At 38.2% G+C, this 24,277-nt stretch overlaps 1 protein-coding gene across 2 annotated transcripts in view; it reads left to right on the top strand.

Annotated features, from left to right (window-relative positions):
- Positions 1-3,624: 3,624 nt before the first annotated feature.
- PEX5L (peroxisomal biogenesis factor 5 like) overlaps positions 3,625-24,277 on the top strand; it is a 37,181-nt gene continuing 16,528 nt past the window's right edge. Inside the window, exons 1-5 of one of the 2 annotated variants that reach the window (XM_042821106.1) lie at positions 3,625-3,727; positions 18,292-18,403; positions 21,054-21,263; positions 22,371-22,500; positions 22,967-23,063. In XM_042821106.1, the coding sequence (XP_042677040.1) occupies positions 3,659-3,727; positions 18,292-18,403; positions 21,054-21,263; positions 22,371-22,500; positions 22,967-23,063 (618 nt within the window). In that variant the 5' untranslated portion in view covers positions 3,625-3,658. The remainder of the gene's footprint in view (positions 3,728-18,291; positions 18,404-21,053; positions 21,264-22,370; positions 22,501-22,966; positions 23,064-24,277) is intronic. The other variant, XM_042821107.1, reaches the window with a different exon arrangement.

Genomic DNA, 24,277 nt, shown 5'->3' with positions numbered 1-24,277 from the left:
CTAAAAGTCAAATATATCAGCTGCCTGGGGAGCTGGACAGCAGCCAAGCATCCCAAGTTCAACATATATAGGATCCCTATTCGTTCTTCCTCATAACATAAATGATTACAGCTACTCTAACTGAAAGATACTCTTAAAGCATCTTCCATAACGTTTGCTCTGCCCAATTATTTAAGCTGATTCTCACTTTAGCAAACGGGAATAATACTCAACAGAGCAAAGTACAGCAAAATATTCTGGACTGAAAAGTTGAAGTACAAAATATTCAGTGTACTTACAAGGCAAAAGGCACAGTAAGTGCCAGGACTACTGAAATACCTGTTTTGAGCCCCTGCAGAAATCGGACTGGATTTCTGAGTGTTCATAGCAAGAATATGACACAGATTCCCAATTTTCACTTTTTCTAGTTAACTGTGAGTACTGTTAAATTTGCCCTTTGCTGTGGTCAACTCAGCATCAGACCACACAAAAACACAACTCAAGCAAAATTACTTGAAAGAGTAATTTATGTTCACCAATTATTACAAGTTTAAGCCACATTTCTGGAAGATGAACCACTCATTTCATGCAAACATCACCTCTGAATTCTATCTTTGTTCCCCAGTCTCTGATTTAAGATAGACTAATTAGTGCATTTTCCAAGCATGGCATCTCCATTGTATAAATACGAAGCATTCGGTTATTTTAGAAGTTTAAAGAAAAAAATAAAGACTAATATATAGAATAATCCCAACGTGTCTTTGGCTTCTATAAGAACTCTACAGTATGTTGGTCAAAACAGTAACTTGGATGTGGTTTTCCAGAAGAGTATTAAGAAGAGTTGTCATGGCCTGTATCACAATTGTTTCCATCAACATATTGCAGACAAATAGAAAATGATGAGATTCATTCATTAAGCCTTTGCTTAGATGAGAAAATAACTTTACTTGCAAGTCTGCCTTCTCAACTGCTTATTTAAAGATCTGGCAAATCTCAAATTGGCTGTTACAGAGTTACAGGGTTTGATCTACTATAAACTGCTGTAACAGATAAATATGTACAGCAAGCCAAAATACTAAAACAAAAACCTCCACAAAACTCAAAAAGGCCCAATAAATAAGCAGCCACAATCTCCTTTCTTTTAAAAACAAACGTAAATCTTGCAGTGGTTATTGCTGAAGATTCGAGTACTTTGAACATGGTAATAAATGCAGTACAGATCATCATTTCAGCTGCAATTCTAAACAGTAAAAAGGTTGTCCTGGTCACAGATGAACTATCATTTTTTTCCAGTTCTTCAGCCTAATCACCTCACAGGTAAGGACAGAATGCAGAAGTATTCACTACAGCAAAGACACCAAACCAAATTTCTAACCTTCGATACCTTACAGCTAAATCCATCTTTAGTTACTAAAATAAACATCTGGACCTACCAATAGATTGGTCACTTGTATTACTTCTCCACAAAAATCTGAGCCTTTAAGCTACTCTGTAGTCTCTCTCTTTGGTTACCAGGAGACTGCCTATTAACTACTACTTTCAGGGCAATGTTTTCCATATCATAGGCTGAGGAGCCAGAAATACATCAACCCGATTTTGTCCAGTTGTAGTCTTTTTGGAAGGCTGAAGAAACCCAATAAAAAAGTAGTATTGAACCATTTGCTTTAACTAGCTGATGTACCACATTCACTCCTGAGAAACAGCACAAACATAAGTGTTCATCAGGTTACTATTCTATGCTGAGCTATATCCACACTAAGCTAATGAAACGGGTCATATACGGTACCACCCGTTCCCAAGGTTTTGCAGTTATGTTTATGAAAGGTTAACAGCAGGCACTAATACAAGTATCATGACTCTTTTCAGGCAGTAGGTGAAACCTTGAAGAAAAAGTGGCTCTGTCTTCAAAAAAGTGACCTGACCTTTGCTTTGGTGGGTTTTTTACTCTGCAAGAAATAAAAAGCACTGCATGCTTTCCAATGCATCCTTTCTACCTGATAACTGTTTTGGTCTATCACTCAGCACAAAAGGACTAAGTGTTATAAAAATCAAGTAGCATGGTAATAGTGCTAAAGATTGCTCCACATGTGATTCAATAACGGAGCTTCATAGACCTGAAATGCATCATATGAGTCATGTACAGAATAAATACATAATTGGCCAAGAACCTTTGATATGCTTAGTAATTAGAAGTAATTTTCATTTATTTAAGTATATTTAAATTAAATTTACCATGACCTTGCAGTTCTTTGGATATCAAAGGCACCATTACTCCAGCATGCTTATGACTTACACACTTTTGCTCTGTGAATTTCTTGCAGCATGCAAAGAACTCTCTTTAGGGTAGCAGGTTATGTTGCACAAGCAAGGAAACCTATTAAGGATCTGTCAATTAATAAAATCTCTTCTAAAAAACACAACAGTATGTTAAGTTCTTACATGCAATAGATGAAATGTTTCTGAAAAACCGTATAGTCATATAGTTCAGCATAAAGAAGTTGTTGTGTTTGTGTTTTTTTTTCTTTTATATTGGACACTGAATACTTTGCTAGAGGAAGTAGTTCCATTATATGCTATGGTAGTAAAGAACCCCTTCTGTTAATAAACATTTAAATATATTCAAGTGTAGTGGAAAATGCTGCTTTTATGGAGTCAGATCCTGCAGTCTTCGCACAGCTAAAACCTCTACTGAAAACAATGGGAGCTTTACAAGTACAACAGTGAGGATGTGCCTGGGGTCACCAGCATAGCACGGTTCTGCTGCTATGCTCAGTGCATGATCAGGCATCCTCTGCCACTTCAAGAGTAATAGAAATGAAAATACAGATACTTACACAAATTCAAGAAGATTAATACCCTTTTAAAGCAAAGAGTTCAGCTATAAAGTGTGTGGCAGATAACATTAAGGCATTTTGTGCTTGCTTAAAATATTAAATTAGATGTGAATATATGTTTTTGACTCTTGATTCAAAAAAGAATGTATCTGAAGTGCATTTTAAGAAAAATTTCTAATAAATTACATCAAGTTCAATGATTTTTTGGAAGATGCATAGCATTATGACAGCAGAACTTGGCTCCATATATCGTTAGCAAAAACACAGAGTTTATATCATGTAAGCTGCTTTTTAAAATATTGCTAGAGTTATTAAAAGCTTTGGGCCCAGCCCTATAGGTTACTTCCAAATTTAAGTGAGAGTTTGCCTCAGTGAAACACAAAGATTTGTTCCTCATTTGCAACATCAGCCTTATCCAGTGTTTTAGTGGTAAACAGGTGTTCTGTGGTAACCAAAATTAAATCGAGGAGCTGATCACACAGCCCTTAGTCATTCGGACACCTACCCTGCAAAACATCCCAATCCTTCAAATTGGCCTGGATTACTCTGGCCAGCCTGGCTGCAGCAAGGCAGCAGGAAATACTTCCGTTGACTTCAGTGGGGCAACTCTAACAAATAACAAGACTATGGCTAGACACCACGACGCTAACTTAGAGGCTCACTGCTGATTTATTGTTCTTTTTGAACAGTGTTTGTGCGTTCCACGTCGACCCAGACCTGCCTCCTGCAGTACGCGCCGTCTCGTGTCGCGTCGCGCGGGTGCCGCTCGGGCTGCTGCTGACTCGCCCTTGTTGGTTTCCCTGTTGTAGGGGAAAGGCTCTAGGGCGGCAGATAAGGCTGTTGCTATGGTGATGAAGGAGATTCCGAGGGATGAGGCTGCAGAGGAAAAGCCCCTCCTCACTATGGCGTCACAGGTGGGCGCAGCGCGGGGCTCAGAGCACGCGGCCCCGGCCGGCACAGCGGGGACGTGCATTGCGGCAGCGTGGGGGAGCTGCTCGGGGTCAACAGCTTGGGGTTGAGACATCCTCACGTAAAAGTTAAACAAAGACATTTTTTTCCCCGTTTGATAAAAAGATTCTTAGAAATTTCAGCAAGTTGCCTAAACCTGATTCAAAATACCAATTTATAAAGCCAGCAATCATGCAACCTATACTTGTTCCATATTCAGCACATACGCAGAGGAAGAATCACTCCACAGTAGTATTTGAGATATTTCAGAGTCATCCCTAGGCTCCCAGTGGTCCAAGGCAGATTATCACTCTGTACATCCTGCTTCCATTCCCACAAGCCCAGTCGCTGGAAAGACGTAACTGCAGTGCACAGAGCCCCATGTGTTAAGGTGCCAACAAGCACCAGGTGGACCCCTTATGGACCCCTTACCTGATGGAAGTCAGTGGCTGCAACACTGCCACACAGCACAGCACTTCCATCTCACTCCAACAGTGACTCCATTCCCTCGCGGTGTCCACATCCGTGAATGTACTGAACACCCAACGCTGCTTCTGCTCTAACTCTGTCTATGAACTGACAGCCCAAAGGAAAAGGTTGCTCTCTTCAGTGCGCCATTTCTAATTTTGCCCTTAATTGTTGATGAACAATTAGAAACTAACACAAAATGCTGCCCCTTCCTTCCTAAGCGCAAAATTTTCGTTTGCTTCAACGATGTTTAACGTTGAATGTTTATGCACCATTTGTACCAGTTGTCTGTCAGTCTACTCAGCAATTGTGTGATACATTTATGAGTGAAATGTATGTCTGTTAGTGTAATTTCTTCCACTAAATGCAAATTCCAACTTCCCTGCTATGCACCAAAAGGGTGCAGAAGCCAAAAGGAAGCAGAATCAAGTGAAAAAGTGAGTATTTTCCATAGCCATCTCTGCATCATGTCCATGTGACGTACAGCTCCATGACCATGCCGCATACATCATTTATACCCTAACTGTCTGGATGCCATGTTGTTTTGAGACGCTGTCTCTTTAGTGTGCCTGTGTAAACCTCTTGTTCAGACCATTCATTCAGAGTTACACACTGGTATATTGTGGAACAAATTTAACCATCACCATCAGTGTTCATCTGGGCTCTCCCACATGATGAAACAGATATGGTTGCCACACACAGTGGGAAATGTGCAAGTTCCAAATTGGCTGCAAACAGAATTCCCACGCCAGACTAAATTAAGTCATGAAAATAAGGCCTGGTATTTCAAAAGTGATCAAGACCACTGAACCCAGTAGTGGCATGTATGTAGATAAATTTCTCTCTCAGGAATTTCATTACATATTGCCCTGCTTCACCTCTCAGAGTACAGCTAGCTAAGCAACAAAATCTGTCAGCAGAACACTAGGATTGAGCCCAGGTAAAAGAGTATTTGCCTTTAGAAAAGTAGATTTCCTAAAATCTTCAATGAATGGAGAACTAACCATGTCTGTCTATAAAAGCAGACCACCAAAGAAGCATAGGGGGAATCTCAGAGGAGATTCTCAAAGAGGAATTCCAAAAAGAGGGGATGCCAAATCCTTGTTTAACTGAGAAACAGTGATAATATAGAGAAGTCCCTGAAATCTTACGTTTTCCTCTCTTCCTCTAAAGAAGATTAAAACCAAATATCCAACAGAGAACAGTTCAGGTACGCTCACATTTTATTAGCTCCTACCTAAGCCCTGTTTGTAAAATAACCTTACTTGCTGATGAGTACTCAGAATGAATTAAATTTTGACAAAGTTTCCAACTTGGAATTTATTTTATATCAGATCTCAAGGCAAATCTTCAAATAAACTGAGAAAGTACTACAGATTCCTGTGGGGCTGTTCTGATACATGGCAACAAGGAATCTGAACAATCATTCCAGCATTAACGAATCTACTACAGTAAGCAGAGGGGTATTCTTGGTAATTGAATATGCCTTTCAGCACCTATTTTCTGTCATTCTATCCCAATTATTTTCAATGAAAGTCACTTTATTGGTAAGAAAAGGCATTCAGTAGTTGCCAGAGTTCATACTTTCAAGCATCAAGAGAGCTTTCTACACTAATGGGATTTTGTAGAATATAACTCCATAGTAAGTCACTGTCTCACTTTATCTTTTAAAGATAATTGAGAAGAGATTGGAACAAATGAAAAGAGGCACTTTTGGCATGAATAAATCTAGACAAAAGCAAAAGCAAGTTTGCTGAAAGTTCAGAAACTAATGGAAAGTGAAGCTGTGAACAAACATACATACTGCTAACTGAAGCTAGGATAGAAATTATGCATTATTTTCTTATTTATAAGGCACATATGAGAAAATTGTGCATAGAAGTTTGATTTCAATTCTCAAATGTTTTTGTTGAAGCTCTCCACAACATTTTTGGCAGGAGAAAAAAAAAAAAGCACCCTTAAAAATTATTTCCTAATAACTTTCTAATGAGAAGTTTAAACCTTAATAGTCCCAGGCATCAAAGTTTGATGATACAGTCCACTATGAATTCCCCATTTGCTACAGGTCAGTGAGCTTCAAAGGAGCTGATTCAATAAAGTACTTTGATCCACATTTAAACTTCAAAATACGATAAATTGCTTTATAGAACAGTAAAAAGTGCATGATATAATGCACTACCAGCCTGATTTTAAACAAGTAAATCTCAAAGTGTCACGAGTTATTTGTTCCATATTCATCAAACCTAATTCAGATTCTTCAACAGAACTCAAATTGGAAAGCTACTGGCAGTAGGAGCCTTTTAAGGTGATAGAAGGAAATAAGACCTGCAGAAGGGGATTCATGTCCAAGATGATCCTGAGGCAGATACACTGTTATTACATAGTAGACTGGGAGTCCATTAAATATTCTCCAGCAGGAAACAAGAAATACCAATTCTGTATTGAAAGCTATCCCAACTTCTGTTTATAACTGAAAAAAAGGGAGAATCATAGAGTCACCAAGGTTGGAGAAGGCCTCCAAGATCATCCAGTCCAACTGCCCACCTGCCAGCAATCCACTGAGCCACATCTCTTAGTACAACATCTAAATGTTTCTTGAAGACCTCTGGGGATGGTGACTCCACCACCTCCCTGCGCAGCCCGTGCCAGTGCCAAACAACTCTTTCAGAGAAAGAACTTGTAGGAGAGAATCATAGAATCATAGAATCATAGAATCACCAAGGTTGGAAAAGACCTAAAAGATCACCCAGTCCAACCGTTCACCTATTCCCAATAGCTCCTACTAAACCATGTCCCTCAACACAACATCCAGCCTTTCCTTGAACACCCCCAGGGTCGGTGACTCCACCACCTCCCTGGGCAGTCCATTCCAGTGCCTGACCACCCTTTCTGAAAAGTAATACTTCCTCATGTCCAGCCTGAATCTCCCCTGCCGTAGCTTGAAGCCATTCCCCCTGGTCCTATCACTGATGACACGAGAGAAGAGGCCGACCCCCAGCTCACTACAACCTCCCTTCAGGAAGTTATAGAGAGCAATGAGGTCTCCCCTGAGCCTCCTCTTCTCCAGGCTGAACATTCCCAGCTCCTTCAGCCTCTCCTCATATGGCCTGTGTTCCAGACCCCTCACCAGAAGAGCTGTCTGCTTACTGCACAGGCATTGCTCAGAATAAAACCTTGGTATTGACCACTTATGATTTAAGAACTTAACATACAGAATGCTTCATTTTAGAATTTGAACTCAAAAGTGGAAGTTTAAAGAGCTGAAGTTGCATTATTAGAATAAAACATGCTGAAGTTCAGCGTGCCCCATAAGAAGTGTAGGCTACGACACAAATACTCCACAGGGAGATCTTTTGTGACTACAGGCCTATTAATTACATCAGAAACGTAAGGTTCTTTTTAAATTTTGTTTATTCTTAGAATCAACATATTTGTTCTTATCCATATTAGAAGGAACATTTTTTGAAAGTGAACTTCAACCTCCATGCCATTGGTGGACCAGGCACCTTTTCTTATAACTAAAGATACTCAAATATTTCCAGTACCTACATTCCAGTTGTTTGGATGTTTTCTTGTTGTGTTTGCTTGCCTGCTTTCTTGTTTGTTTTCCTTAAATCTAATATGTAAACTGATGAATTCTATAGAGGATACAGAATAGAGATACATACTCTCTTAGTAGTAAATTAAGGCATGTATCAAGAGCTCACTATATGAAATTGCATAACAGTTTTCCATATAGAAGTTAACAGTCCTATCTATTCAGAATCAATCACATTTATGCTAAGCCTCTTAGCATTAGACTTGCACTGAATGACAGTAAATGTTTCCTAAATAACATCAGAGCAGAAGGGCAGGGAGTTGAAGTGAATGTAATGAGTTTCTCTGCAACATTTCTCAAGTAGAAGTAACTTCATTTTAAGTAATTCATATACATTAGTGTAAAAAAAAAAATCCCAATTTCAGGAAATTTCAATAACTCTGGACAATAGTTCCTACCTGCCTTCTGAGAACAGTGGCAATTTCTAGAATGATTTCAGGGGAACCTGATCTGTAATGATATTTCTGTATTCCTTTTACAGGATTAAAGATAAACTAATTAGCAGTGTTTTCTATACATCTCAAACCAGTCTAGATTAATATATTATTAATAATAATATGAGCACTATAAAGTACAAAGCATGTACATGCATGCTTAGCAGTACAAATATTAATTAAATCTTTACCTCCAAGTTAAACATTGCTTAACACTTTGCTTCTAGGGCAGTGTGTATAATTTCAGTGGAAATATTCTCATGAGCATAGTAAAGAAAGTTGCCTTGACAGTATGCTTAAGAGTCATAAAATGGCTGCTTGCCTGAAGTTATCCAAGTTTCTCTGTCAGAAATTAAATACATTTTTCCATGAAATAAGTTTTACCATGGGAATTTGTAGTGTAATTTTTTCATAAAACAAAGTTTATTATACTGTTTAGTTTTTTAAAGTGTGCAGCAACTCCATAAGCACAGAAAACTGGACAAAATTGTTTGTAAATAATGCATTACGCTCATTTAGCCTTGCTTTTTCATATCAGTTTTTACGAATAGGAATTAATTTTCATAAATTTGTTGATTCTTCATGAACACTGTGAGTAAAAATATCCTTTTAAAGAACTGCAAACCACATACTTACAAGTGTTCTGTATGCAATTAATTTGTTATTTGGGCAATGAAATTGTTATATTGCAGTGAAAGTTGAAAAAAGTCACAAGCACCTTTCAAGTTGCAAGCATTTCAGTTTGCAAACATAACCACTTCAAAGCAAATACATGCCATGCATTCATGACGTATGGACAGCCATGGCAAGTGGACAACCAGGATAATGTAGGAGGAAACGAGGATTCGATTCCTATGCCTGCCCATGGTAATGCATACAGAAACACAGATTCTACGTATGCTACAGAATGCACAGGAAGGAAAAAGAAATTGGCCTGATTTTAAAATAATTACAGCCTGTATTCAGGGATAAAGCGTGGGGACAGTAACTGATGAATCTGTTTTACATATAGGTCAAGTACTAAAGTAGACACAGGTCATTCTCAACACAGTTGGAGATCAGTAAGAATAGCGTGATCTTTATGAAAGCAACACATGATAAGCCACGGTATTTTTGATGCCGTTAACTCTCCAAGTTGCTAATGTCATGAAAATCTAGTCTTAAAAAAGCAGGTGTACATCTTTCATCTAACCTGACATTTGATAATGTTTCCTACTCAGAACAGTACACAGAGCTGAACGTAATCCACAAAAGCTCCCAAATTTATCTGTAGATCACTGGTGATTCACAGAGAATTAGCACACACAGCTCAGTTCAATACGCTAGCAGTTATCTTTTCTTTCAGCTAAGGAAAAGAACATGACATAATTTCCTACTATTTTGTAAGCAGTCGTTGTCTCAAGAATGCTGCAAGGGCACATAATACCTGCATTATGAATGAAACAGGACTTCTCTAGTTTGTCATTTCTTTAAAAAGCACTCACAAAGTCAGACTGCTTCTTTAGCTGGAGTTGTCACACAAAGAAATCCCAGTAAGTGACACAGGAAGAAGTAGCTCACACTGATAGATCCTATTTGCCCTCTGTAGGGACTGTCATGGCACTTCTGTGCCTCTTCATGTGCCCCTCAGAATAGGTTTATCTGGGGCTTTCTCAACAGAATGCTTTGGGATTCCATAGCCTGCCCACTCTGGACAAGTTTCATTTACTCAGCTGAAAAGTCCAATCTGTTAATCCCTCAGTTAACCAGCAGGTCATTTTAGGAGTACAGACTAGATATTACCATAAGCTAATATCAACAGAAATCATTGTAAAGGAATATTTCACAATTTGGGTTTTTTTTTTTTTTTTTTTTTTTTAGCATCTGTGTTATTTGAAGAGTCTCTAAGCATTTGTGACAATTAATTTTGTCTTTGACCACACCTGTAGAGTGGCTCTCCACTGGGAAGAACTGAGGTACTATTGGAAAGGGGTGAGGCCAAACTATAAATCACATGGTGACAACACATCGACAGTGCATAAGTGAGGGTACGCAAAATCTTAAACACTCAGGAAAAGGAGATGCAGCTCTTTCAGCAAACAACTTCCCTTACCTTTAAAGTACACAGAGAATGTTATTTTTAATGCAACAGACTTATAGTAATTAACATTTTTATATGAGTAGGAAAGGCCGAACTGTCAGTCACAATCAAAACATGAAAACACCATCTTTTATCCCTTTCCACCATGGCTCCAATACAGAAAGCAGTAAGGTGCATGCTTAACCTTGAGCTTGGTAGGACATGTGTAAGTGGCTTGCTGGAGTGAGGCCAAAAAAACAGGAGCCAGATACAATTCCCAAATTTGGCAAGTGCTCCCTTTTAGTTTTCTTATCCAGACAAAGATCAGAGGGAAAGAGATGGGGAATTGTGAGATATTTAGTCCTACACTGCAGCTAGACAACATAATCTGTCTAGGTCAGCACTGACAAACACAGATGGAATGCTACTGTGACACAGCAATCATGGCAGCAGTTCTCACCAATCAGTGCAACTGCTGTTTCTGAAGGCGCAACATAAACACGTTATCATTTATTGATTTAGATATCAATTTAGATATGAGCTTTAAACAACACTGCTTTCCTGTGAATTTAAATATCCAACATGGTGTCTATAGTAATCCTCCCACAGCTTCTCAGCCTTCACGAAAGCTCTGGGTCAGTCTGGGGCATTCAGCCCCAGGGAATAGCTGGGCTTCTGTGATTTCAGGTGGGATATTGTCACCTCTGATTCATAGGCCACCACACACACTTCCTACTACTTAGCAACAGAGTACCAGTTATCACCTGCCAAACAACACTAGTCTTCAGAGAGACAACAACATCAAACTGCTATTTGCAGGAGGGCAAAATGAGCTTGTTTCCATTTTAGAGCTACCCACAATTCATGTTAGGCAGAAGTCAGTTACGCTGTATGCCGTGTATATTGATCTGTTCCTGTGAAAACCAAATATTTGACTGCAATGTCAGTTTTGCTGGGACATAAATTCACACTAGAGTGACAGAGAAAAGATTAGAATGACCCCGGCACAAGGATAATGCAAGAAGTCAAGTACTTATCACACTTACTGTATGATTGTGAATAAAACTGTGGCTGAGAGTGGTGTAATTTTTCCCTGTGAAATACTTATGGACATGCTAGAAAAGTGGGAGAAGAAAAGTACAGTTCATGCAATTTCAACTTCTAGCATAAGACTACTGGTTTTGACAGGATGTCTTTTTCAAGCCTTCCTCTGAGAAAAAGGGGAGGAATCCCACTACTTTTCCTGCCAAGATCATTAGATCCATAGATACAGAACTTCAATTTATGCTTCAGTAAACAACCACCTCAAATTCTAGAAATGGTTTCAGCTCACCAATACTTAGAAATATCTAGTTAATGGAAATGAATCCACAGAAATAGCTTGCTTCCCCTTAACTTAGTGATCACCACTAAAGATCATGGTGTGCTAAATACATAAAGAGAACTTTCATGAGCATTATCAAGAAATCGTTGCTATATATATATAAATATATAATAGAAATTTAATTATTAGTGATTGAAGTCTGCTAATGCCTCTGGTTAGGTTAAAACTTAAAACAACAGTATAGCACTAAATCTACTACATCTAGTTCACTTGTCTATCTACTATCACTCAACTAACAGACAAGTTTCTCTCAGATTAAAGTTCCAAAACACAACTTCTCCTATAGAAATTCCAAATTAAAAGATTCCTGCTTTCTCATATTCTGACCATTCATTACAATCCCCTGAGATTTTTAAGTCAGATCATTCCACTGGTCCATTCCACAGCTCAACCACACTCCCCAGGACACTGAGTGTGCAGAGGAATGGCAAAAGCCACCAATGCTTGCTATCAGATCCACTGCTGAACTGCACAGGGATCCAGCTGTAGTTTGGGGCTTCCTAAATTTATTCCTTGAGCAATTAGAATGACAAAATTGGTAAAATCCCATTCAAATAACCTGTGTAGGTAATTGGAGCTCAGTTTTAGGTGCCTGTTGAAACAGTCCTACTAAATTAAGCTCCATACAGAATGGGCAGGAAAGCCAAGAGCCCTCGAGAGCCCCCTGAAGGAGGGCCTAAATTAGGCAGACAGTGCTCCCTCTGGAGTTGCTTTTCAAGTCATCTATCTCTCCCTGTTGAACACGGAGGGAATGTAGGCATTTAATTTAAGAGAACTAGTTCACCATGTGCTCAAAACATAGGTGCTAATTAGTTGTCTCTGCCTGGCTGGAACCCCACAATTTAGCTCCTAAATCATTTATCTTAAAGACTGGCATTATGTTATCCTCTATTAATACTACGGAAAAAAAAAAAAAAAAGAAAGAAAGAAACAAAACAGCATTTATGGCATATTGCAAACAGACAAACATCAGAAACACAGAAAGAGAGGATTTAAAAACATCATGACCATAATACCTTACTGACAGCCTGAGCACGTTCCAACCCTCGGTGTGGTGCACTCAGAGTGCTCCATGAAGTGAGAGCAGGCAGAGCACCTGCAACCACAAGCAGGGCAGGCTGCACAGCTGAACATCAGCTGTGAATTAACAGCAGACATGGAGCTGGTTCCCGCACCTGGCCCCGAGTACCAGTGTGCTCAGCTCCTCTGTGAAAACCTTAAAACCTTTCACAGTCCCGTTGCATGGCACAGACCCACTTCCTCCCAAACCCAGCTTTTTATCTTTTTCTTTTCTTTCTTTTTAAAATTATCTTTTTGTGTGTGTGTGTGTAAAATCAGGCTACTGTCTAGGAATGTCATAAATTTGTTTCCACAACATAAACTGTAAACTGAGAGCAGACCAAAACCAAAGCCTCCACAGCTGCTGTACCGTACAGTGTACAGTTTCACCTTTTCTCCTGCAGAATGTATTACACCACCATTAGCACCATGAGAGGCACCTGCATTAAGGCCACACACCAGAGGACCCAGGGACAGAAAATAAAGAAGTTTTCACAGGAGACCAAGCTGTCACCATAGCAGCAGCTGGATGCAGGCTGTGCCCACACGTGCCCACAAAGCAGCACCTCTGAGAATTAAACTTACCAAGCATGGTGCTCCTTTACAAGGGGAGAAAATACAGCACAGAACAGTTAAGGGATGAATATAGGGCATAGGAGGAGTTGGACAAGTGATTGGTGAAATCTGAGACCAGGCTGCATATTTGCTAGAGAGAAGAGAGGTCCCCTCATGGCTACAGGCCTTTTCAGTGGGGCTGCCACCTCCCCTCTCCTGGAGCCGTACCTTCCCTCAGCACACATATTATAACCCACCCAAGACTTTCTAGAGCCTTTTGATCCCAATCCAGTTGCTTTATCCCTGCCCATCAGACCGATACATACCTCTCACCACTGAGGAACGCATAGAGACGGACCGTCACACACCGCCGCTTCCTTTCCTCACAGCCGCTCTAGGGACAGCACAAAGAGCACCAACCACACCTGAGCACCGAGGAAGGCAAAAATCCACCAGTGCAGGCAGCCGTGAGAAATAAACTGTCCTGATGGGGGAATGCAGCCATCTGGGGATGAGGTGGCAGGGCACAGAAAATGGAGGTTTGGGGATTCCCCTCAGCGCTCCCGGCTGCTGAGGTGAAATGTTGCGTCTGCAGCCCCTGGTGCAGCACCCGACTGCCTTCTGAGAAGGCCTCTGCGTCTCAGCTCAGTTCTGTGCAAAACAACCCTCGCTGTGAACACATGTAAGGAGTGAGGCTGATATTAGCCATCAAATGATGCTTCTGGCTCTCCTAATGTCCCTCCCAAAGCACCACAGTTCACAGATTGCTTTTTGGAACACGAAGGTTCAATGGCAGCACTGAGGGGAAAAAAGGCGGGTTTTTCTGTGGTGCTGGCAGTGCCAGAATGTACAACTGTCTGAATTTAGGAGCAGCATTTGATACTGTGGTTGAGATTCTTCAAATTGTTAGGAATATCATCCTTCACAAATTTTATGTATGCTTCAGCTAGAGGCACATTTTTCATTAGAATAGATTTTGTAAAGAAAAATTCTCAGAGACAAGATGAGAATTTATGGTACTGAGTTGCTAAATGAGTGCTCAGAAATCACTAATTTCACAGGCTGAGTCTCCCCAGCTTGGTGCCTGGACAAACACCACACGCATCACTGCTGTGCAGCACCGGCAGCCTGCTCCTGCTCCCAGCACCACAGCCGGTCAGCTTCCTTCACTGCCTGTGCTTCTCTTGCCTGCAAAGTAGAGATAATACTTCTTGGCTCCATGGCGCTGCCAGATTTGATTCATGAATGTTTTAAAGCATTCTTTGATACTCACCCTGAAAGGTGCTTGAGAACCATAAATTATTACTTTAATATAGATAATAACTTTCATCTCGTGAATGTTTTATAGCACTACTCCAAATTCATGCCTGATATAACTCTAATAAGTTGAGTAGAGTGAAAACAGGGATAAATTTGGTACAATATAGGAGGTAGCAAAATGAAATACGATGTGTGAGACCGAGGACTTACCAAGAGGCGTGATGTCAGAACACAGTGATGTCAGAAACCTGTCTCTCTGCCCACTTATCTACAGCAAAAATATCAGCTCATGGCAGTATTTAACTTCTTGAGGTCTGATCCATCACAAAACACCTCTTTCACATCAAAAACATAGTTTTCTAATATGTTGTATTGCCATACATATGTAGTTTGTATATACCAAGAATTAGCATACTTGATCCTGTATTTGCTTTCATGTTTCAACCTCAATACTTCAGTTGAAAGCACACTGTATTTCACAGGAACAATCTTTTTAATAATGCACTCCTATAAGTTCCAGTCCTTAGTCATGAGAGCACAAGAGACAAGACTTGGAGATCCTCTGGGTCATACTCAACTTCTTATAAGCAATCACATCATAAGCAGCCATGTATGAGGCTTGCTGGAAAAGCTAGGTTTTCTGTCTCACCCTCTAAAAAAATACTGTTCATACACTTTACTGCTGTGATACTTAGATTCTTTTAATTTCTAGAACAAATCTCTTCATGGCCAACTTAGATCTCTTCATTCTTGTGCCAGCCTTTTTAGAGTTGAAATAGCTTTCCTCCTCCAAGGTCATCCAGCCCCTTGTATATCTGTCTATCTATCTATCTATATCCTTTATGTATACAGGAAGAAAAATTGTATTCCTACACAGTCCTCATTTTGTTAGGCTACGCCAGTCAGCTGCTTTTAGTCTCACTGTAAAATGCTTTCTTTATCCCTCTGATAATCTGTGGCCCATCTCTGATGAATTTAGTGTACATATTCATGTAGCGAGAGTCAGAGAACCTATTTTTTTCAGATTAAATGAAAACGCTGCAAATACATCACAAAGAAGACACAACTTTGTGAAAATTAAATCTCAATGTCTGCTGGCGAAGCTGATTATGAAAAAGTAGATGTCACCCTAAATCCTTCAATTTGATGGAAAAATTTTATCAAGGGACTTTGAACAATAATTCTGGTATCGTACTAATGAGTTCCTGTGGCTGAGCTGGTCTTTTTTTATGAAAACAACATAATTAAGAAATGTGCTAACCAGCTTTGAAAAAAAAAAAAAAAAAAAAAAAAAAAAATAAAAAAAATTTTAAAAAAAAAAAAAAAAAAAAAAGAATAAATGATAGACATCTGCTACTTCACACATCAGTCAAACTCATGAGAACCTGAGACTGGTTTTATTTTATTTACCTTCTCCTTCATTATTGTGATTCTCAGAATTACTGTTGCTCTTCCCACAGTTTATTCTCAGCTCTGCCAACAGGTTTGGGCATTGAATTGCCTCTGCAGTTGGACTTCAGAGTTTCACTAGTGTCGCCAGTGAGTGATCCTGGCTGTCTTGGTTCTCATAATCCCTATTTATTTCTTCCTTTCCTCATTCTTTCCTACTAAGAAAATTTCCATGGAACTTAATGGTAAAGATAAGCATCTAAATTGTACATGATGATGTGCCCTACTGATATACCTGTACATATATGGAAAGAGTACTTCATAGAAGTTTTTACATTTACAGTTATTACTACTGGTATACTGTCACTCTTCTGTAATCCTTCCTGTCCCCCTCCAAGCAATGTCAGACTTTCCTTTAAGTTGGTAGCTTATCACAAAATAAAGACACAGATGATTCAGATGCTTTGACAATCTTTCTGCTGGACACTATGCTCACCAGAATATGCAATTTACTGCAAAAGTACAACAGTTGTTACTGATGCTACTGCCTAGAATGAAAATATAGAATTATTTGAGCAAATTTTACAAATTGAGCTAATATGGAGTTGACCATAAACCTTTAAAATACTGAAACTAGTTTGGTCAAGTATTACCTAGGCACCCACTCTTGTTTTTTTTCCACCAATAGATCACCAAAGCACAGACAAAAATGCATCTATAGAGATGTCCTAAGTCATCTTAAGTCTTAAATACTTAATTACTTAAATACTAGGTAAATATATACAGCTAGAGATAACATGGACAAAGTAGAGCCCCCTTTAATGGAAATCAAAGTTGTTCAGCTGGTATAAAAGCAATTTCCAATCAATCTTGAGATTTACCAAATTAAGCAAATAACATCTGACAGTGAGTGCTCAATGCAGATAGTTATAAAACAACTGATTGATTCCCCTTATAAGGTGCAGCTGCAGTCTCGGTTTAGCATGCAGAAGTAGAGTTTGAGACAGTACCACTGCCAGATTTCTTAACTAAATGCCCACATTTCCACATTCTGCTACATACAGTTGGGCAAGCAATCATTTATCTGTCTTCCATGTTAGTCATTTAAATTGATATTTCAGTACAAAACCGTAAGATTCCAGGCAAATAAATGAGCGCACATATTATGCAGCCAGCCAGCTTTTAGTACCAGCTTAGAAGTTTGATCTATCAAAATTATGGGCTTTTGAAGTAAAAAGTATTTCCTTGCAACACTGGAATACAAAAATCAAGTAACTAATGACAGTGAACCTAAGCTGTTTTGCCATAGTAACTTTAGTGGCAATACCATTACTATGGTAGCTAAATAGTAGTAATTAATAAACATGAAATGAGGATAAAGGAATGCCTTTTTCTGCCAGTTTTTCTCCATATTAGCATCTTCAATTCAAAAGTTCAAATACGCATAAGAGAACAGCTGGATAACTCGACAGCAGAAAGAGGAAAAACAGACGGGAATGGAGGAGAGAGGATTACAGTAAGGCTGAAAGAGCTCAGGATGAAAGTAACAGACACAGAGAAAACTGTTCATTATTATTAAGATGAAATCAATGCAGGGCACACCATCAGTTGTCTGTCCAGCTCACCATTGCGCTTGATCTTTCAGAGCATGATAGTAGAGACGAGATTTTTATTTATGAGACCATTCTGCTTATCTTTTAAAATACTTCATACATGAAAAGCCTGTAGTATGGAGATTTCTTTTATGTAGTAGAAAACCAACGCACAACCACAATTACAATAAAAAAGGAAAACTACTCATAAATACAAACTGTATTATGAGTCTTCATACAGTCAAAACTCATGCAGGAAGTTCATAAACTCACCAGGGACCATCCACTGTCATTCATATGTCCTTGTATTGCAGAGAAGTGTTTTCTGTCTCAGCAACTTACTGATTAATGGGCTAATGCATATTTTCTGTATGGAATGGTGTTGTGGAAATTCTGTGAAGAGGCATGCTGAAAAAAAGACTGCTTCCAAATATTAAAAGATCCCTGCTTAGTCTCCTTCTGATAGAGAAGGCCAACTTCACTGATTGGTTCGAAGGAAGTTACATCACACCTTGAATGCCTTACAAGCAAGAGTATGCAATAATTACCATGGAGTATAATAAAACTGGAATATAACTTTGTTAAGTTTGGAGCTATTTGTGCATCTCCTAATTTCAATCTCTTACTCACTAACAATCCAAAATATAGCATGATTTTCTACTAAAATGCTTCATTTCTTTAACTGTGCAACCCAACACAACACTTTGTGACCCTGAGTTTTTTTGTTGCTAGCTAGTGAACGAGCAACAAGAAAGCAGACCCCTTCTGAGTCCCTCCATTGATGACTTTCTCTGTGAAACTAAACCAGAAGCTGTTGCAAGGCCTGTAACTTCAAATACTGCAGGTAAACAAATTTCTGTACTATCCCTGAATAGAGATTAAAAATTTGTTTTAATTATTGTGCATTTTGTCAAGTGATTTCATTAAGTCACTTAAAAAGATTTGTTACCATTTGCACAAAATTATATACTGATTATAATTGATTGATCTATTTGAAAAAATGTTGATCATTACTTTTGAGGTCAAATCTGGTGTGATCCAAGTCACATGTACTCCAGCAGATCTCTGAGTTTGAATTAAAGGCAACTTCAACTGGAAGTGTAAATCTATTCAACAAACCCTCAAACTTTGTTTTTGCAAAAATTTAACCTACAGGTAAGCCACAGTTAATTTAGTTTTATCCAAACCCATTCTTTAGAAACATGTGCTTTAACCAAGGCTTGGATGGGATGTCTGAGAAAAGGGGAAGACATCAAAACAGCTTATCTAGGCTAAGTTGGGAAACTTCAGTAATGAAAGGATTCCATAAATTTCTTTTCTGCTTTGTGTTGTGCTGAGATAGTGAAGCAGATAATACGGAGTGAATCCTGAAAGACGTGTGAATTAAGAGAAATGTAGCGCCCTGCGGAAGTGCTTTTAGAAGTTGGTCACCTTCTATTCAAAGCATTTGAGCTGACTGACCAACAGCATAAAATCAATAGATTACTATGTTCTACTGCTGTCTTATACAATGTCTTGCCTTGTTAGAAGCCATTTAATTAAAGCGTATATACACACAAATTATTAAAATGTCTAAATGACTGATTGACAGTGATTATCTTCACATCTAATTATATTGTTATATGTCTAAAGCAGTATATGAGTTCTAATAACAAAATTGGAACACAGAATTGAATGAACCCTTGTAAATATTATTTCCTTTTTGGTAGCTAAAGATATTACAGAGATGAATATAAATGTTTCAGGTTGTTTAAGACTGTTGTTTGTTGTAAAACTAAATAGCCTATTTCTGCATCAAATCCTCTATCTGCCCTGAGTATCAGATGTACTTAATAACAAAGTTTTCTATTCTATGAAGACTGATGAAATTTGGTAATTTCCTAAGAACATAGCTAAAGCACTACAAGAGACAACGCTAATTCATGTGCCAAAAACACCTCCCCTACAAACTGATAATGAAGTTTTCCTGTTCTTTACATGCTAAAGAATTTCAACTGTTACTCTTCAAATAACTCATAAATATAAAACTCGGACTGAAGACTGGCTTACATATAGATACAGTCTTTATAAGCTAAAGCAATGTATTTTATTATTATATGCAATATTCATCCTGAAAAGGACACACAGCAATGACAGTAGATACAGTTAATAACCACAAACTTGTTTTTTTTTTTTGACAAGAGAAGTTGGTCAAATTTCAGGCAACAGAGATTTTTTCCAGGAGGAAAAGATTACATTACAGTCCTCTGTGCAATAGCCTTCTTTCAGTACAGCAAAACCCTTAACTTTGAGAATCTCAGATCCTTTGCCAGCCATGATTTAGATCCACAGCTCTCTTTTTATTAGGATCATACTCTCCGTGCCAGAGCTAGCTCTGTTTGCAACTTTTCTTGCACAACTTCTTCTTTCTCACCCTTCATATGTATTTTGCATCTCTAGCAGATGTAGCCTTTGGAAAATAGTGGCATCTATTGGTTTTTGCCAAACTTTAACACCTGGATGAATCAAACACAGCTCTTGTTTTCTCTGGTTCCTTTCTTATCTTAAAAAGATTCATTAACTTCACAAACTTCACATTTGTTTTGTCCAGCAATATATTCTAATATTTATGATAGAATTTGATCGTAATTCCTTTAAATGACACAAAACACAGTTTATACTGTGATTTTTTGAAGAATCTAAAAGAAGACAGACTCACAGTGAACTAACATGAACTCGCCTCTCTGTTTTTAAGTTTTGTCCAGAAACACTGAGAGTGCGAAGTTGGAACATTTTTAACCTTACAGAATCAAATAATCATAGAATCATTTGGGTTGGAAAAGACTTCCAAGATCACCAAGGCCAACCACCAACATTACCTACAGAGTTCCATTACCAAGACATATCCTTTAGTGCCACAAATCAATGGCTCAATTGATCATGCTTAGTTCTAAGAAACTAAGGTGAGTTGCCTTCCAGAACAAGAAAGATGGGTTCAGTTTTTTCAGAAATATGTTTTTTAAGTTATTTAAAGTAGTTGTTTAATGAAAATAAGCATAATTCAGCATCTTTGAAAAGGAAATCTCTCAATTAAATGTTAGAGAAAGTTGTCCACTCTTCCTTTTTTTTGCTTACTGGCATGTGACTTAGTAGTGCACTAAGCAACTTTTATCAATACACGATAAGTCATAGCATTAAACTAAATCTAATCTAAATGTTTAATTGTACAAGAAACCTTCAAAACAGAAGGAAATGTGGTCTTAGGCTACAATCTTAAGACTCTCAGAGTGAAAGCTTTTCTTGCAAATCAGTTTTTTTTTTTAAACTTCACCCAGTTAAGCACCTGAAATCACTAGTTATAATTGAATTTGCTAGTCGATAGCCTTAGCCTGGAAAGATACATCTACTATAGTCTAATTCATTAAATCATGTTCCAACTAAGAAAAAACAACAACAAAACAAATGCGAGTTATTTGAATTAAAACAACACTGAATTCTAACATTTTGTCTCTAAGTATTATCAACAGGTCTGGATCTCTTGGATCTTAGTGAACCTGCCTTACAAACCCAAAACAAAGCAAAGAAATCAGAGAATCCATCAAGAGGTGAAGGCTTAAAAACTTCAGCCCACAGAAAGAAGACAGACAATTCTGACCTTATCAGTGTGGATACTGAACACAAAGTTCAGACTGTCAGAGTTTCAGACAAGTCTTCACTAGATTTAGGTAAGAGTGTAGCTATTATATCAGCATTACACAGCCTTGCTTAGCACAGGTTTATTTCTTAGCACAAAATAGTGAGCAAGATGAGACTTTTTGTTGCACTGCACTTTAACAGGGAGTGTATGCTTAACTTTGTGTAAATTTTGCCTTTTTTGATACACCTAAAAAGCTGTCAGTAAATTTGCAAACAAGATCTGAGTTTCCAAGAAAGAATTTAGACAGGATCAGTAAAAGCAAAAAAATGTAGAGGGATATCATGAGAAAAGAACCCACATTAGAGACAGGCTGCACTGAGTGTCCTTTTCAGAACTGCAAATGCTACAAATAATTACACAGTCTTTTTTTAATACTGTTTCATCATGCATACTAAAGAAAAAAGTTCCATTCTTGATAAAAGAGTTACACATTTGGACAAAAAACCCAAACACAACTCAAAATCCTGCCAAGCGTGATCTACTGATGAGCTTTGGAAAAGGTGAACTTAATTTAGTTCCATACAAACTAAATTACTTGCATTGCAATTGAGAAATTTGCAAGGTAAATGTAATTTATACCAAGGTAGGAAATGTTCCATTCATCAGCCCAGAAATTCTTTTACAGAACTTTATCTTCAAACAGGAGTTAAACATCTCATTTTCGCAAACATCACTGAATCCTATTGGCTGCCTGCACAGTCACTTGTAAGTGGTAGTCACTAGAAGTTCTATTTCTATAATCTGAATACAATACAAACATATTAAATATTCCTAACTAGAATTTAATCAGATCTGACACACAAATCACCGATTTTAAGTCAAGATTTCCACTGACATTCTGACTGTGAATGCTGTAACACCATGCCAGACCCTCTAAAGAAAACAATTCCACCTCAGCTGAAACTAAAACACAGCCTTAAAAATCATTGTTTAGCAAATGTTGCAAATTCCAAATATTTTTTGAGAATATCTGCAAGAAAGGTGCACAGCATTTGTGTATATTGGACCTTAATTAAAACAATACTTGGTGATGCAGCTTCACAATTTCTTCTGAACATTTACTTAACAGAGGAAAATTAATTTAAGAAACAGCAGTTTCTTTGAAAGATTCATTTCTTCTTTTCTTATCTTTCAGTTGATATTCAGACACAGATTGAGAAATGGGACGATGTCAATTTTCCTGGAGACAGGAACTGCAAGGTCCATCCTTCTGCAGAACGAACATCATCATCATCATCTAGAGCTCAATCAAAAGAGCTTTTATGGTACAAATTTTGCTTTCATTTGTTTTCTAAGTAAGAATATTATGATATAGTGGCACAAAAGAAAAAAAAAAGAGCACATAAGCGAGGCTGAAGTCTTGTAAAGCAGTGGTTAATTGTTAGACAAAGACTGCAGTTGCAGTCTTGCGCCATTACCAAACCTCATTTTGCTTTACTATGAAGTCATAGAGACATCATCTCCGTTGCACTAGACTGGGTTCATGCTCATATATGCTCAGTGCTTTACTGGTAAATTAGGCCTGATTCCGTTGCATTAACTATTGTCTGCATGGGACTGAACAACCGAATAGCAGGAACACTCAGGAGGCTCCAGGCACCTTTGATATCTCCAAGTTCAACAGCTCAGCAAAAAGAAATAAACTAATTGGCCAGCACGGGCTGTAAGCCTGAAATACATAAGGCAGCGTATCAGCGTACAGTGGTAAGTCTGTAAATGTGTTATTTCTAGGTCCACAGAAAATAGATCGCAGTCTGAGCTGACTAATGTCAAGAGCGCTTTCGACACTGATTCAACATCAGAACTAGAAGTAGCACCTGCAGTACAGGTAAGAGACATTTGGTAGATTTAGTAACATTGAAGAGGCAAGCAGGAATTGTCCCATTGGCAAACTACTCACATGCTGGACGAAATATTTAAGGGATATGTTCAGGATCATCAGTTAAAATCCTTACACAGCTGAATCTTCACACAGCTTCCAAATTAATGTTACAAACCAGCCTAACTATTTCATCATCTTCAAAAATTCAGTTTAATACTGCAGGGAACTGTGACCTTCCTGTCCAAAAGGCCTCAAAATACAATTTACAGCAGCATCTTCCTTCCCTTCTTCCAGTTCTGAAATTTGAACTTGTAGTTGTTGTTTATCCCTGAAATATAACTTTTTTCAAGGTCTCTTGGTGAATCAGAAATACACAACATTGGGAAATGATAAGCAATATGTGAGGCCAACATTGTTTAGTAATTTACCTCCATGAGAGGGGGAGCAATGTGTTCAAAGAACTTTTTCCTGCTGGAAAATGAACTCCAAAACAGAGGTCTCAGGGCTGCATGCTTGTAGATTTGCCCAGTTCCACTCTCATAGGGTAACCCTGAACAGGACTTTGTAGAAATTACTGAAAGTTGTAAGGTATTAAGTATGTATGTATGCATAAATGTGTATGAACATACATTTATATATGCATTCATTTAGTTCACGTTGCATATTCATCTTCTTTCCTGCATTTTATTTCTTATCCAAAAGTTTTCAAATTCAGCTAATGCTACTGACAGGAGAGAGAGAGTTGTTCAGTGGATTCACTTCTAGTTAAAAACAACTTTTCTTCTTCCACAGCTATTTTTATGCCTGCACTCGAAAAGCTTTCTGTCAGACAGAAAATCTGGAAATTAATGAAAGTTAATGGCCCCATTTGAAAATGAAAAAATGAGGTACCAAATTGCCAAATGCCTTTCCTGAGATCATGCACTACTTTTTGCAGAAAACAGAAAGAGGCTCATTTCTGTGTTGTTAGAGAAAAAGTCGTCTCTTCTTCACTGCCTTTTTTACATTGCAAACAGGATTTTTCCCCCTTGGAAAGCCTAACATGAATTCCAATGCATAATGCCTTCTTTCTGTACAATATGCATAACTTTAATGGAAAAGATCTGTTGCACAATATCATCAGCCTTAGACAGACAACATGTTTTCACAAGCATCGTCCTTCTCATCTTCAAGAGCCCCCAAACACTTTTTCTTCAGTCTAATAGTACATATAATAATAA

Source organism: Centrocercus urophasianus, unplaced genomic scaffold (assembly GCF_019232065.1).
Source record: "Centrocercus urophasianus isolate 14NV4802_14NV808 unplaced genomic scaffold, USGS_Curo_1.0 seq_19, whole genome shotgun sequence".
In the NCBI taxonomy this organism is placed as follows: domain Eukaryota; kingdom Metazoa; phylum Chordata; class Aves; order Galliformes; family Phasianidae; genus Centrocercus; species Centrocercus urophasianus.
The sequence above is the reverse complement of the archived record's forward strand: the minus strand, read 5'-3'. Positions and strand labels throughout refer to the sequence as shown.